General features: G+C 39.4%; 1 protein-coding gene across 6 annotated transcripts in view; it reads left to right on the forward strand.

Annotated features, from left to right (window-relative positions):
* Positions 1–9,942, forward strand: part of TAOK1 (TAO kinase 1) — a 135,792-nt gene extending 125,850 nt beyond the window's left edge. For all 6 annotated transcript variants that reach the window (XM_015566750.1, XM_015566749.1, XM_015566752.1 and 3 more), the window contains one exon: positions 656–9,942. In XM_015566750.1, coding sequence (XP_015422236.1) covers positions 656–1,117 — 462 coding nt within the window. In that variant the 3' untranslated portion in view covers positions 1,118–9,942. The remainder of the gene's footprint in view (positions 1–655) is intronic.
* The last annotated feature ends 7,410 nt before the right edge of the window (positions 9,943–17,352 follow it).

Here is a 17,352-nt window from a genome sequence, read left to right on the forward strand (position 1 = left end):
CGAATGGCTGCTTCCCACATGCACCCCTACCCAGGCTGGGGAACCTGCAACCGAGTTATATGCCCTTGACCAGGAATCAAGCCTGAGACCTTTTGGTCTGCGGGCTAACACTCTAACCACTGAGCAAAATCAGCCAGAGCTTGATTTTACATATTTTAGAAATATAAATTACGTATGATTGCTACAGTACACCTCTTTTGTTTTTTTAGTATTTTTTAAAGATTTCTCTTTATTTTATAGCTGAGTGGCATTCCATTGTGTAAATGGGCCACAGCTGCTTTTTTTTGTTTTCCTTTTAAAAATATTTTTATATTATTTTATTAATTCCAGAGAGAAGAAGGGAGAGGGAGAAATAGAAACATCAGTGGTAAAAGAAGATCATTGATCGGCTGTCTCCTGTACGCCCCCTACTAGGGATCGAGCTCGCAACCAGGGCATATGCCCTGACTGGGAATCAAACTGTGATCTCCTGGTTCAAAGGTCAACACTCAACCTCTGAGCCACACTGGCTAGGCTGATTTTTAAATGTACATCCATAAAATAGCAAGAGTGAATTTCTTTATGATTCACTTCAAAACTGAATAATTATTGCTTCCTTAGTTTTTACATTTTTAAATCAACTTTCTTTTTGCTTCTTTTCTCCAACCCCTAACAGATTGAAGAAGAGATGTTGGCTTTGCAGAATGAACGCACAGAACGAATACGAAGTCTGCTGGAGCGTCAAGCCAGAGAAATCGAAGCTTTTGACTCTGAAAGTATGAGACTGGGTTTTAGTAACATGGTCCTTTCTAATCTCTCCCCTGAGGCATTCAGCCACAGCTACCCAGGAGCTTCTGGTTGGTCTCACAACCCTACTGGGGGTCCAGGACCTCATTGGGGTCATCCCATGGGTGGCCCACCACAAGCTTGGGGCCATCCGATGCAAGGTGGACCCCAGCCATGGGGTCACCCCTCAGGGCCAATGCAAGGGGTGCCCCGAGGTAGCAGTATGGGGGTCCGCAACAGCCCTCAGGCTCTGAGGCGAACAGCTTCTGGGGGACGGACGGAGCAGGGCATGAGCAGAAGCACGAGTGTCACCTCACAGATCTCCAATGGGTCACATCTGTCTTATACATAGCTTAATAGTTGAAAGTGGCAATTCTGCTGGAGCTGTCTGCCAAAAGAAACTGCCTACAGACATTGTCCCAGCAGCCTCCTCACTTGGGTACTACAGTGTGGAAGCTGAATGCATATGGTATATTTTATTCATTTTTTTAAAGCGTTCTGTTTTGTGTTTACTAATTTGGATGTCATAGTATTTGGCTGCCAGGTTTTGTTTTTTGTTTTTAACTTTTGGAGAAATTTAAAAGGGGGAATTGATATGTATGTGTGTGTGCACGCATGCACACATCCACACACACACATCATGTGTGTGGTAAAAAGAAATTGGCTAGATAGGGGGTATTTTCTGAACACTGCAAATATATAATACAACAAAATGGCTTGAGTCATCACTTTTGGGCAACTACATCCTAAGAAGTTTGTGAAAAGATCTAAAGCCTTTCTCCATACCCCAAATTCTTATGAACCACTCACAGCAGGCAGCATATGCTAAAACAAGTTATTATAGAAACACACTTGTATCCCCTCACCAGTACATTTTCATTACGTTGGTCTGACTTCTCAGCCTCATTTGGAGTAAAAAAGTGGAAAGCCATGAACACTGAAGGGTTGCATTGACTTTTTCAGAGAGTAGAAAACAACTGAGTTCTTTTTCTGAATGCTGTGTAGGCTTGCCAGTGATTCTCCCCGCCCCCCTGCCGCCCCCATTCATTTGTGCCTTCTTTGTGGCATGGAGAGATGGAGGTGCTTAAGGAGATCACAAGTTGTGTGGGAATTTCATCCAATAAACCTGTGAGCCTTCAAAGGGAAAGACCAGAAGGGTGAGAGAGGTCCCTGAAAATTCATATGATAGGTGTGTTCAGCAGCAGAGTGAGGAGATGAAGCCTATATATCCTGATGTTTTGTTGCTTATACTGTGATATTTCATCCTAGCTAAGCTCTGTAACTCCCAAAACCCTAAACAGTACTTTTTACTTTGTACAAAAACAAAGACGTATAGCCAATACACATCAAATGCCTGAGGTATTTGAATAATGCCATATTTGCAAACTGCCACCTTTTGGAATTCTCATCACACTACATAGACATTAATTTGATTACCCCCTTTTGGCTTATGGGATTTCCTGTTTACAAGTAGAATAGCCAATTATTTAAAGTTTAGTTGCCATAGTGAACCAGGAGTCACTGAGCCAATGACTTTACCAGCTGCTGACTAACCCTCACTACCACTGTAGATTTTGCTGCATGTGCAGGTCCTCTTTTTTTTTCTTTTTTAATTACTGTTTTTGTTGCTGCAATACTTTACAAACTTCTAGTTCCTTGAGACTTGGTGACCATTTGACATCATGTTAATAACATCATACTATAGGAAACACCACTTCCTGAAGTCTCTAGTGTCTGCTAAATTACTACTGAAAAGGAACTAACAAGTTTGGCAAATTAAGAATAAAAAAGTAAAGTAAGTTATAGTGGTCAGGGAATCTCTTGACAAAAGCTAACCTTTTTTTCCAGAGAGGGGCATGTTTTGTTTGTTTTGTTATGTTTTGTTTTGTTTTGTTTTGTTTTTCAATGAAGGATCAACCCAGTGCTGAACGTCAAATGTTAGTTGGTATTCCATTGCTAGTGTGGAAATTTAGTTGAAGGTGGATAGGGAGCTGTATTACTTGAAGAAAAAAAAATTTCTTTCCAGTGACATATCAGAATTTCTACAAGTTATTGTCCTGCCCCCTCCCCAGTTGTCTTGAAGAACCCTTGCTGCTAACTGTGGGTCCTGCTTTTCATATAGTCAAAGTTTCCAGTCCCTCTCAATGATACTTTTTACCTAGGCCAGACTGATGACCAAATGTAATCTTATCACTTTTAAAATCTTGGTTTTCTCAATTAAATTTAAGTCTTCCCCAGGTATGTCAGTCCAATCTCCATGGATCATCCCCTTTAGGAGTTTCTGGGATTCATTTAAAGGTAACTGGAAGAAAAATTAATATTTTAATGTAAATATTTTAAAAGCCAGTATCACAATAGAATTCACACAATTTTAGGCAGTGTTTCAGGTAGCACTCTGATACATTATCCTCTTGGCCATGCTCGAGATCACCAACTTTTAGAGGAACAGGACATGTACTTGTCATATCTAGTGAAAGGGGCTTTTAATTTTTTCCATATATTTTTTGCATTCAAATATTATATAATATTTCAAACAAATTGAAATATCTACTTATTTGGAAGAAAATTATAGAAGAGAGCTTTAGAATTAATAAAATGCCCAAAAAATATAATGAAATTTGATACTTAAAAAAAAATTCTTATTAATTCCTCTGTACTAGAGGGATAGAATAGAAAAGCAGATCCATTCTGCACACAAAACTCTTTAAAATCCAAACTACTTCCAGTGACTTAGAATTAGTCAAATTGAATTACTGAGTTTGTGCAGAGCATATGTACTTGTGATTGAATGCTGACTCCAAATGTCTACCCAGTTGGGCTTTGTATCTGATTTATCTGTGGGGCAACCAGTTTTAACATGTAGGTCATGAGTATACCTGGATTATTCCATTAAATTAATTTTATTTTAAAAATATATAGTTTGCAAAAATGATTAATTAATTGGTGTGTGTTTATAAGAACTAACTTCTGAGGAATCTCATACATGGTAGGAATCAGTAAAGAATAAAGCTTGTAGCAAGAAACTTTGAAAAGTTTAGAGATTCTAAAGAAAGAAGCAGGCACTTTCTAAATCAGTGTGCAAATATCAATATTTGATCAAATTACTACCTCCTCCAAGAATTGGTGTTCACTCAGTACATATGTGTATAAGAAAATAAAAAGTATGAGAAATTTGTCCAGCATATTAGAAAGTTATTAATGCTATATCTGGCATCCAGAACTTGGCAGTAAAAATTTTCTTATGTTCACTGTATCTCCCTTTCTTTAGTTAGCGTTTTCAAAAGCAAAACCTCATATCTGGATAAATATTATTTCTAATTGGATTCCCTTCCTTTTGCACATATTTTTCTCCTCTTATTAAAGTCAGATCTAACCCCAAATTATAGTTTCTTCATTATACAGTAATGTTAGCTGGAATATGTTTATATTATTTTTATTCAGAGCTACCCTTTTTTGTAGTCAATTCTGTCCCTAGGGATGAATAGTTCTACATTTGATGCCATGCCTTAGGTATAATATGCTTGGTACTAGAGGCCAAGGATTTATAGGGAAATTAAACTATTTAGTATAGTCATGATTTTCAACTTCCCAGACATCAGGTAAACACTATTTAGTACACTAAAGAAACTGTCCTTGATCCTCCCTCCCACTCCCACTTAATTTTCCTCATCCCCTTTTCAAAAATCAAGAACTCTATGAGTGTCTTTTTCAGACCATAAGACAGACATTAGTAACTTTCTACTTCTTTAAGTGCTAAATGTCTGGCATTTTAAACTTTTATAAAATACATTGTGTTGGACACTGGAATAATACTGTTTATTTTCACCTGTGAAAAATGACTTTATTGTACTTGAAACACCTCCTTTGCATTTCTCCATTTGTGCCATTCACTAGTGGAAATAAATTGTATTATACCATGATCTACTGGCTTTTTAAAACTGTGTTAAATATGCACATTTTTGGTATAGCTATTATCATTTGTATGTATATATTGTATATACATATGAGTGTCTATGTGTGTGTGTAGGTAGATGGATGTAACTCATACTGTACATTTCCATCAGGGCACTTAAGGTTCTGTTATTTTGTTTTGTTATTTCAAATCCTCAGTTAAGGCAAGAATGCATGTGTTTAAGAATGAGTACTCTGGGGTGATATTTATGAGAAGGTGGTCATTAGCTGCAGTCTTTTCTCTTTTAATCCCCTAACATTTGTGTGAGTGGAAAGAAAGTTAAGTAAAATGTGGAACCATACATTGCAAAGACAGTAAAATAGTGCTGGGGAAGGAGCCATTTAGTGTTTCTATGAGTTTGTGTCTCGAGGCAGTAAAGATAAGTGATGTAGAGAGAAGTGAACCATGAAAATTAAAAACACTGTTGGTGATTCCTCTGCAAAGATGATAGAAGAACCAATAAATCACACAATCTTCATGTGCAGTCTGTGTATTAAGTAGTGATGTCATTGATTCTCTTACTCTTTTTACTCCATTAATACCAATAATTACAAATTTTGCTAAGGACCAAAACAGCCAAGAAAAGAATTACTGCTGAAGCATCTAAGGTTCTCCTAAACTATAAAATCAACAGGAAATGGCCACTGGGAGAGAAGGATATGGCATTGGCATGGGACTTTCTCCCTTTAGCTGCCTCTTCTTACTTGCTAATAGTAAGTTCTTTGTGTACCTCCCACCCCTTCTGAGCCACTATTCAAGCAGAGATTTGGCTCAACATAGCAACCCTTTCCTAGGAGGTTTATGGTCTTATGTTTTGTCCCATGCTCACAATGTGAAGTGTCTAGTGTGTATTCAAGTCAGAAAATAATACATTTAAGGTATATAAGTATGAGTCTTCTGTAATGATGGAAGAAGAGGTTTTTGTTTCCTAGATAGAAAACTGCCTTCTCTAAGGAACAAAGCCAAAACTTGGGCTGTCATCTTTGAGCTGTTTATCAAAATACAGACCATTATTAAAGACAAACAATTTCTTTATTTTGTTTTCCCTCATCTAACATGATAGATAGTGCCCCAAGCAGGTTCTAGCATTGCCTTTGAAAAGGCACTCACTCAGTTGTTAAAACTGGAAAATTCCCATCCTCAGATTCCTAAAAGAATGGAGAGTGTGCTGTACACTTAGCAGACTTGCCTCTTGTATGCAAGGACTACTGATTGAAGTCTATTTTGCTGTGTGTCTGGTTATGTTGTCTGCACTTTTATGAAATCACTACAGTAGATTACATTGGAAATGACTATTAATTTGAAAAGAAGTAAGTTTTATTAATAACTGTCTAGAAAAAGAAAGTGAAGCTGAGAACTCTTCCTTTATTGTATATTTATATTTTCTACTGAACTCTGGGAGCCCTCTTGAAAGTCACATTGACTAATTTTTCCCTCGTTTATATTCAGACTTCCAAAATTTCACTAAAACAAGGGAAGAGAGAACCCACTTGGCCTAATGGTAGCCTTCAGAGCATAAGAAATACATAAATTAGTATGCACCTTATCTGCCTGTTGTGGGTTTTTTAAACTTGCACTTCCCACCTACCCCAAAAAATAGATGTTCTTTAAAGAAAATAAATGAAGAGATTATATCTGGGGAGCCATTTACTATGTCACCATCACTGTTAACTGTTTCCCAGCAATCCTAACTGAAGTTTCAGAGATTTTGTATGTGTGTGAATGCATCTGTGTTGGGTTTGTTTTGTTTATAAATATCAAGAGATTCTCCTTTAAGTAGAAAAAAAGGTTAATACTCTCTGAAACCAGATACCCATTGGATATACTAATCTGAACATCTGTAGGTAGTTTGCCATGAAAAAGTGGAGAGAAGACGAGACTTCTGAATGAATGAAAAGGGTATTTTGATGCCCAAGAATTCCCCCCAAAGTACGGGTAATTCAACCTGCACAGTTTCCTTTTCACTCATAGTTTGTAGTAATTGTGAGTAAAAAATCATGTAATTACCTGTAAATATGTAGCTAACAAATTGACCTAGTTTCTGTATTTTTTTGTTTTTGTACTAAAGTTTATAAGTCTGTGCCAGCTAGAGAGAAGTTGCTGTGATTGCCGATTGTGGTCCTAGCATCTAACCCTGAAACCATCCTAGGTGGCATTTTTAGAATTAATGCTTAAATGTTGTTAAACAGGGGGAAATGAAGCTTAATCATTGGTCAGGTTTAAAATCTTTTGAAGTGAAGTCATTTTATTTAATATAATGAGTACATGTCCTCAATCATGAATGAGGTAGGGAGCCTCCCTCCCCCAGTGGCCATGTTTACAGAAGTGTGTATTTGTCTATAAAGTGAAGAGTTTTAATGTTTATGTAAATTATGCAGATAACATTATGGCTTGGAACTGTTTATTGGGCTCTTTAGCTGAATTTTCAAATGAAATGAACTATTCTTATTGCTGGCACATTGATCCCATTGCTGGAGCATTTTTCCTCTTTCCAGAATTATATTTGTTCCTTTGTCATTATCCCCGTTTAACTTTTCTCTGATATGCCTTGTAAGCCTAGCCCTAAGGTATTTAAGTCTAGAGAACATAGACAAGGAAAATGCATTTTTTAAAATCCATGAACCCTCATTTGTATGCTTTCAGTACTCATATGTTTCTATGGCAACTCCAAGGTCAGTGGAGTTTAGAAATGAGATACGTGTGTACTCTTTGCTTTTGCATGGCTTGGCTTAGCATCAGAGGTATATTAGGGCCACTTGAAAGCATGAAGACCAGTTGTATGAGAACAGGTTTCTCTTAGTGGCACATTTTGCTTTTTCTGAGCCCTCAAATACACTGCCTCAGCATGAACATTATTGTTACTATAAATTGTACATGGTCATGGAGTGAATTGTGTGATTTAAAAAGATGTAACTGCTTAATGTTTGCAGATTCTGGCTGATCCATGTGACTATTTGATACACATCAAACAAATGAAGAGAGGGGTATTGGAACCCTTCTAACCCCCTTTTTTGTCATAGGCAGGTATATTCAGTTTAATGTGTTGGCTGCCCCTGGTGTGTTGCCAGACAGCTCTTTTTTGGTGCCCATTCCCTGTGTGCTCCCTTGCATTTCATAGTATCACAGACACTACCACCCCTTCTCCCAAGTAGCATTTTATGTGTTACACATTTTATTCCACATTAAATGGGAATTGTGCCTACTTAAAGTGCCCCTGTCATTAATTACATACACATGCCCTAAAATCCAAGCCAGAGTCACAAGGTGGAAATTAAAAAAAGAAAAGAAAAAAAAAAAGTCCACTTGAGGCCAGTAATTTATTTGACTAAGTATTTTACCACATTATCGTGACACTTGATATATGAGCCTATTAGGAGTGGCAGGTGGTTTCATAGAGCAAAATCCAAGTGGAGAGGGATATGTAAGGTTTCTATTAAGAGATAATTTTGTCCTTATTTTACCTTCCCTTTTATGATCCTTCTCTTCGAGGTTAGAAAAAGTTAATTCTCCAAATTTATTTTGTTTTTTATCTTTTAAGGAAATTTTTACAAAATCGATGGTCTGATGTAAATAACGTTTTAAAGTACAGTGCACATAACTCCCCCAGACTATTCCAACCTGATCATTTGTAAATGCTTTAGAGTTTTTTAAATTAACACTTGTGTTGCTAAATCCTATTTATGTAAGTCTGCTAAAATTTTTAACCCATTTAAAACTTACGACATTTAAATAATGGATGGGTTACTCTGAGCAATTTAGCTTTCAGAACCCCCTTGTTTTAGTATATGAAAAAGATCGCCTAATGCGTATTAATGAGGTTGGAGAGACTATGAGAAATATGTATAGTGTATATTTTAAAACAGCTTTGCTTGTATTGTGAAGATTTAAAAACAAACTTGAGATTTTTAACGTAACTATTAACACAGTTTTAACATAAGTTATCCCACTGGGTTTAAGAGCATCTTGAATGTATAATCCTTTTTGTAACCCAGGTTGGTCTCTGCTTTTACCAGTCATCCAAACATATTATTTATGTTTTTAATTTTATATACTCATTTCCCTTTGTTTTCCTCAACCAGCATGATTTTTTTGCACATGTATTGTAGAAATTTTTAAGAAGAAAAATTAATACATCATTTTCTCTGGGTTTTCTTCACTTCTTTCTTCCTTTCTACTAACCCCTTACCTTAAAGGCCATATCGCTCCATTTGCATTGTTTGTGCAAATGCCAGGGTTGGTTTTTATTTTTATTTTTGCTATTTACCTAAAAAAAAAGAAAAAGAAGAAAAAGAAAAATGCTTCAGTCAATTGCTTTTTATTTAAAAAATAAAAAAGAAAAGAAAAAAAGCTGTAACCTTATCATTTCTGAGTAGACCATTGAGAGATGAATGCACACCTGTAATAGCCTAGGACCAGCTTTGGTGGCTAAAGGGAATACTTTAACTAAACGAGGTTCTTTTCTAAAAGTGTTATATATTATTTACAATCTCTTTTAGTTATTCCCACAAGTCAGGGGTCCAGATAAAATGAGGGTTATCAGCAAACTGATGTTATCATTGAGGTTCATCAATGAATTTGTACATTTCTAGTTCCCTTTGGTGAAGGGAAAAATGATGATTTTGCAAGACCTAGATTTTGGCTTGGTTTCTTGCCTCCTTTTTTGGCAGCCTACATCTTCTCATCTCCTAAAGCCCTTGAGCCTGTAGGGTTTTTGTAGTGGACGAAGGACTCGTGGTCTTCTAAAACTAGGACTGATTTTTTTGTGTGTGAGAGAGAGATTATCATCTTAAAAGTGATGTTCTTCCACTTTACAGATGACTAATTTTAAATATACACAGTCCTCTCAATTTTCGGACCAAACAGATGCCCACAGTGGAGGCTTGTCGAGGGTTGCAATGGGGAGGAAGCCTCTCCCTCACTGTCAGCACCAGCTGGAAAAGGTGACTGTACAGGTGTGCATTTTCCCTTTGGTAGAAATGGTCCACAGCACTAACTGGTAAGGCTTCTGTACAGTATATTGTCAGTATTCTTCTGGTTCAACATACCTTATAGTTCATATATAACCTGTATTAATTGTATAGATTGTGCATTTAAAGCTGTTACCAAGTTGTCAGAACTTAAGAGCGAAAACAAGGTCATATGTAATATTTTGTTTGTAAGTATCCTTTGTATCATAGCAAAGGAAATGTTTAAAAAATCAACTGTAATAAAGTAATTTTAGTACACAGCGTGTCTGCACAGTTTTTTTAAAGTAATTTAATTCCCATAAAAATAAAGTGTAATTACTGATCTCAGGCAGTATGCTGGATATTGAGATTATAAAAATGAGTAAGAGCCCGGCCAGTGTGACTTAGTGGCTGAGTGTCTATCTATGAACCAGGAGGTCACAGATTCCCAGTTAGGGCACATACCCAAGTTTTGGGCTTGACCCCCAGTAGGGGGCATGCAGGAGGCAACTGATTCTAATCATTGATGTTTTCCTCTCTCTCTCTCTCTTCTCTGAAATCAGTAAAAAATGTATTTTTTTAGTGAGTAAGATATTGGAAATTTCTGAGTAAAATTCTCTGATACAGCCGTGAACTCTCTAGTCTAATTGCCTGAAATTCTGTTTGTCCGTAGAGTGAAGCAGCCTATTGTGTTGTGGGTGTCATGGCTCTTCAGGTTCTAACAGTTTGATGCAGGTCCTTAGGTTTGCTATAGACCTATTTGTGGTCTACGTAACTACAACTCCTTCCACACAGACACAGATGTATGCAGGTCTTGGACCTTGTGTAAAGCTTCAAAAGGTGGCTTCATCTGGACTTATCTTGCCAGATTTGAAAATCATCCTATTTAAGCCCTATATGGGGTAGATTATCTAATCTAGTTCCTTTGTTTAAAACACAAAGTGTCATTTTTGTCAGAAGGCTAATGAATAATTAAAAGGGATTTCATGGGCTGGGGTTTATATATATGTTTTTAAGTATGTTTTTATTTTAGAGAGAGGGGGGAGAGAAACATAGATTAGAGAAACACTGATCAATTGTCTCCTACACACCCCTTACTGGACATTGAGCCCAAAATCTGGGCATGTGCCCTAACTGGGAATAGAACTGTGACTTCCTGCCAAAACCGGTTTGGCTCAGTGGATGGAGCGTCGGCCTGCGGACTGAGGGGTCCCAGGTTCGATTCCGGTCAAGGGCATGTGCCTGGGTTGCGAGCGCATCCCCAGTGGGAGATGTGCGGGAGGCAGCTGGTCGATGTTTCTCTCTCATCGATGTTTCTAGCTCTTTATCCCTCTCCCTTCCTCTCTGTAAAAAATCAATAAAATATATTTAAAAAAAAAAAAAAAAAGAACTGTGACTTCCTGGTTTATGGGTATATGCTGAACCACTGAGCCACACTAGCCAGGCTTAGTATAGCTTTTTAACGCCCAGAATATTGATATTGAGCTATTTTGAGATTAACATTTATTTAGTGTTTCATTGCCTGGGTCAAACAACTATGTGGCAGAGCCAAGGTTAGTTCCCAGGTCTCTTACCTCCAGCATTTCCAGCATCCCACCTTGAATTTGGAGGAACTCAAAAAGGATTTACAAAACAAGGTTTCTTTCTGCTTAATCACCACTCCCCTCACCCCCACCCCAATTGGGCCCTTCAAGCTATAGTGGCAGGAGAGTATTAGACAACATCTGCTTCTAGCCTGTATGTATCCTATGTCAACAACACAAAACAAATGTCATTGGCTAAAAACATCAAAGATGTTCTGAGTTATGCTTAGGGTTTAAAGCCTATCCTAGACTAAAAGAAATGTGAACACAAAGTTACCACAGTGGTCAGCTCCACAGCCCCAGTGGTTATAAGCCAGTGCTGTCACCTGCATCTCAGTCAGTGATGCCAGCTGCAGAACCAGGGTTCTCTCTGCGTCGTTGGCAATTTGTGACTTTAATTGCTACTGTATTTTCAGATACTTGGTTTTTTTTAATATTTTTATTTCAGAGAGGAAGAGAGAGAGAGAGACATCAATTATGAGAAAGAATCATTGATTGGCTGCCTCCTGCACATCCCACACTGAGGATTGAGCCTGCAACCTGGGCATGTGCCCTGACGGGGAATCAAACCGTGACCTCCTGTTTCATGGGTGGATGCTCAACCACTGAGCCACGCTGACTGGGCCAGATACTTGTTCTTAATGGATAGAGGGAGACAGAGTTGCTAAGGGTATGCAACTGTACAATAAATTTCAGAGTGTCATTTATAATGTGTATAGCTCTCCCATGGAATTGTATACTCCAGCAGCTCTAAAGATACATTCTTTCCCTTTGTTATCCTTTATATTATAAAGTATAAAATGAGCATTATTTACTGTCATCTCAGCCAGTGATTAAGAAAAGGCAAATGAAGTATAAAGAACAGTGGTTTGGGTTCTGTCTTAGGCCCCACCATACTAATTGTGAGACCTTGAAAGTCACATCATCGCTGAAACTTCATCTATGAAAAGTAGGAAAACAGATGGTTCTTGGCTGGAACAAATGAACAGTGTGAAAGCTATTAGCCACCATAACCTGGTTATCAGAGTACATGCAGGTGTTTAGATGGCGGGTGGGGAGATTTTGGCCTCAGTTGGGCAACCCAGGAGCCGTACTGTGAGCCTCAAAGTGTGCTGCTCTCCCAGGCTCTTTCCAACTTTGCAGTAGAATTAATAACAAACTTCTTGGCCTTATAAGAATTAGATCATCAATTCTGATCTGAAAGCAAATGCCACCTCATCAGAGAGGTCTTTGAGCTCCATTGAGTTAAACAGACATGGAGAATGGGATCTACCTGCTTTTACTATCTCATATCCTAACAGGCCTCCTAAATTAAGGCCTATTCATAGTCTCAGTCCTTTCATACAGAACAACCCAAAATAACTTTCCCAAGGACATAGGAGTCACTGATGAAGTACAAACTAGAACCCACATCTCCAAACTCCTTCAGTACTCTGATCAATACACAAGTTGCTAATTGTCCACTGGAAAATATCTCTATGTAGGTACCTTTGATGATCAGGGAATTTTGAGCCTGCTGGGAAATTATTAGCTCAGAACAGGAGGCCTGGTTGTTGATTAAACAGAGCTGCCACCAGTTAGTGTTAGGGGACAGAAGTGAAGCAACAACCAGTGAATAGAGAATGTGTCGGGAGGCCCTGTTAACTCCACAGGTAGGTAAGCATGTTCAGTACACAGAGGACTTCAGAAGATAAACGGCACCTTTTTTTCTGGAGATTTAAAAAATAATGACATTCCATTGTTGCAGGGAGACTGCAATTTATTTGCTATTCAGAGGCAAACAAGATGGAGAGATTTTTGTTCAACCATCCTAGTGATGAACCCTACAACAAGGTATTCCCTTATTACATTTTTTTGTGTTAATGTCTTTTATTGGTTTAATGAAATTCCACTTTTCCTTCAACTTATAGCTCTTCCTGGACACTTTAGAGCATAATTATTGGATATCTTAACATCCTCTGGTCACTTTGGCAGGGTTATTTTTATTATGATCTTTGTCATCTCCCAACTCCTAGGTCTGTGATCTCCTGATCCTCAAACCCATAAATCAACCAAAAGTCTTTACAACCCACTGTGAGCACTGTTTTAACTCACCGACTCTCAGATGAGAAGAGAGCTTATATGTAACTTGGGGCACCTTATTTCTTGGCACGTGTCCCCTCCATAATGTGTGCCAAGTGGCAATCTAGTTTGTCTATCCCACATCTGATGTGGAACTTACTATTTCCTGAGGCATTCATCCCATATCCGGGCGTTTGGATATTCTCTAGGTACAACTCAATCTCCTCTCTTCCAATTGAGGTAACTAGTGAATACAATTTCTGATGCCATCCTTTGTGGTTTGGCTCAAGAATCACAAAAATACTTCTATTGGCATTGCTACCAAGGTCTACCCAAGTGGCCAAGAGTGTCTGCTTGTTTAAGCAAGGAGAGGAATTCATGCTAAAGTTCATTTGTAAAGCAAGAGAGTTTGGCATTACTCCGAGTGACTGACACAAAGGATCTTGTGGTCTGGATGGAAGGTGAGGACAGAGGAGCTTCTGTGTCCGGGTGGTTTTGAGGTTTTATATATAAAGGCAAGATAACACTTCCTGTGTCAAGGCCTCTTTTCTAACAATACTCAAGTCTTAGAAAGGATACCTTCATTCAAAACAGAAATTGTGTCTTCTCAGAGTGAGGATTTTGTGCTTTGTTTTTCATACCTTTGACTCCAGCCAAGCCACCCCAGAAGCCTATGTGTAAATACATAAAATACTAAGTCTTTAAGAGAAATTATAGCTTAGCACAGTCTTCGTGTCAGAGGGCTGAACTTAGCAGAACTCAAACCTTCAGAGGCCTTTGTCTGCTTCCTGCATCTTGAAACAATGAGTGGAGACAGGACTCAGTCTCCACTTCTGAGAGAATGCCTCCTTTACATCGGTGGGCTTTTCTTCTCATCATTTGAAGGTGTTCGGAAATAGTGGGAAGACCAAAAGGGTGTCAGGCAAGGGAATGAGGCCTGCGAGGTGGCTAAAGCCTTGCTACCTGGAAAACTTCACTCAGCAGTCCTTTGGGTTTGGTTTTGTGTTTGTTTCTTGCTTTCTCAAACTCGTAAGTTGTCGTTTTGTTCATGGGCCACACACTCTCTCAGATTAGTGTCTCTGGGGTTCCTCAAGCCGGTTTCATATAATTAGTCATTAACCAAAGCAGAGCCATATGGGTGATTCCTTTATCGTGAGACTGAAAGACAGGGTCATCCAAACCTGTTTGAACAGGAGCTATACTTTCTTGGCAAAAGTGAGCTAAAAAGCAGTGATTGTCGTCAAGCAGCGAGGGGAAGATGAGAGATAAGCAACTTCCTGAGATAGGCTATGAGCACATCTGGCACAAGGGAAATGGAGAAATACTTAAGGGATTAGGTCAGTGATTTTCAACCTGTGTGCCGCAAGAAATTTCTAAAATGTGCAATACTCAACTCTTTAGTCAGAGACACTGACCTCTATTCCCTTCAACTGTCAAATTAAAAAATGACAACAGCCAACACAACAATAGCTGTCTGGTGTGAATGTTGTGTCTTGAACCACAAATATGTAGGTCATATAATAGAATTGCATCTTGTTGGTTATGTTGCATAATAAGTTTGCATCCAATTGGTTAATTCTTGGTACCAGAAATCTTTATATACAAGTATAGACACCTGATTTTTTAAAAAGTCATTTTGGAGCAAAAATGGTAAATAGTATTATCCTATATAATAAAAGGCTAATATGCAAATTGTCCCCTCGACCTGGAGTTCAACCAGGGGGTGGGGCTGGCTGGTGGCCTCTCCCCCTGCCAGCCCTGCCCTCAATCAGCCCACCACATGCCCATGGCCCCTCCCCACAGCTGGCCTGGCTCAACTGTCCCCGATCGGGCTGGGCTGGCCGGACCCCACCCGTACACGAATTCGATAATAAAATCTCTAGTTATTTTTATAAATCAAAATCATATCTATTTTTTCAGATCGTCAAAAATATATTTTTGGTGTGCTTCAGAATTTTAATAATTATGTGTGCTGTGAGATGAAAAAAGTTAAAAATTGTTGCTTTAGGTCATTAGGATTGTGGACCTAAGGGAATTAATGGAGCCTGGACTAGAACTGTCCTATCTGAGGGCTTTAAGACAGTAATTATCCTTTCTCTCTCTCTCTCTCTCTCTCTCTCTCTCTCTCTCTATCTCTCTATATATATATATATATATATATATATATAGTAATATTCCTGCAGACTTTCCTATAAAAGGAAAGGGAAACCAACCATGACTTCTCAAAAAACTATTATCTTAAAGAACCAGAGTTCTGGGGTACCTGGCAATACAGACTTAGACGTTGCAGGCCATTTAAGCCAGAAACAGGGGTGTTTAAAATCAGTGGGCTGCTTCCCATTTTGCAGTCAGTTTGGAGTGATCCTAGGGTCCTGCATATGGGACTGTGGGCCCCTAATTAACTGAGATTCCCTCTGTACCTGATGCTGGGGTGGGGGTGGGGGGCTGATGCCAGCAGGTCTCCTGCACCAAGCCTCACACAGAGGCTGTTAACCAGCAGTGAACGGCTTCTTTAGCTTTCAGTTCCTTGTTATTCCTCCTGCTCAGAAACAGTGAAAGACCTTTAGATGAGGAGTGTGCGGAGGAGCAAGACATGGGAAAGGAGGGAGGTCATTTTTTTTCATGACAAGAGAATGTGCCTTAGACAACTGAATGTTGTCTGCACTTCAGTTTAGATTCTTGGGTAGTTCAGTCTCTTCTTCTTTGATCTAGAAGAATAAGGCTTAAGATTATCCAAACCTGAAATCAGGGCCCCAGGAAGTCCTTGTCTTAGGACACGGCTTCAGTAAATATCTCTTCCCTTTAAACTTGCTTTGCTGTTTGTGAGGCAAGGATGAAGCTTCCAGTCAAAACAGATGCCCTCTTTCTCAATGACGAAGTAAAATAAAAGTTCAGGACAAAGCTCTTAGCAGCACATGAAATCAGATGTCCTGTTGTATTGTTTAATGGTCTAACCCACACCAGGACGCCTGGGTCAATGTGTACAATACCTTACTTTACACTGGACTTCAGCATCATTCCTCATAAAACCAAACACCCCACACAGATCCAGGAAGAATCTCTTTCTGCATCATCTACATGAATGGCCTTTGGAATAACTGAGCAGAAAAAGCATAGTAATGTGAAATATTTATAAATTACTGAGTCAGTTCCAGCCAACATCTTGGAACGTTTTGTTTTCCCTGGTCCCAGATGTTTCTCCAGGTTCCGGAGATGGAGAGGCTACTAGTAGTGTCAGAAAAGAGGGCAGCTAACCAGACAACACCTAAGATACGAGGTTTATACTTTTCACCACTTAGAGAAAGCCCACGTCCCAAGAGAAAGGCCGCTCTGGCCAGAGCTCTCTGGAGTAATAATCCCCAGAAATGGTACCAGAGGGAGCAACTAAAGTGCCTGCGAGCCTGGCTTCTTGAGCCATGGTCTAGTAGACGGTGTTCGAGGACTTCCTGTTCCTGAAATCATCCTGGGATCTGTCCAGTGAGGCTGAGGTCCTAGGCTGAAGCCTCGGATCGGCTCCGTTCCCAATGGAAACTTGCAGAAGACGGGCCTGGTATTCCAGACAGGCATTCGCCGTCTCTCCCTTGTGGCTCTTGGTGACCCCAGCTCAGCACTGCACTGAGGGCCGCTGCCGCCTTTCTCTCACTCACTCAAGGCAGACGCAGCCACGCGGCTCTTCGAGGCCACGTCCACGATGTGCATGAAGTCAGCAGGGTGCCACAACCGCAGATGAAATGAGGGAAATGGGACTGAGATGCAACTTCCTGTCCTCACTACAGAAGTGGCTTCAGCTTGAGCATCAAGGTCACAGATCTGATTATTTATGTGGGGCAGAGCTGCCCAGTGACACAGAAACTCATCTTGTAGTCATTGCTGGCGAGAGAGCATTTTATCCTGAGTCCGTGGGTTTAAACGGTGCTAGTGCCTGGCTCACGTGGTCGGTGACAGGAGACAGTGACCAGAAATATCCAGGTGCTGACCAGGATGAGCAGGGTCACCTCTCCGAGAGAGGTTGTTTCCCCAGGTAGAGATTTTCCCCTGAAGTTAG

Source organism: Myotis davidii, unplaced genomic scaffold (assembly GCF_000327345.1).
Source record: "Myotis davidii unplaced genomic scaffold, ASM32734v1 scaffold363, whole genome shotgun sequence".
Lineage (NCBI taxonomy): Eukaryota > Metazoa > Chordata > Mammalia > Chiroptera > Vespertilionidae > Myotis > Myotis davidii.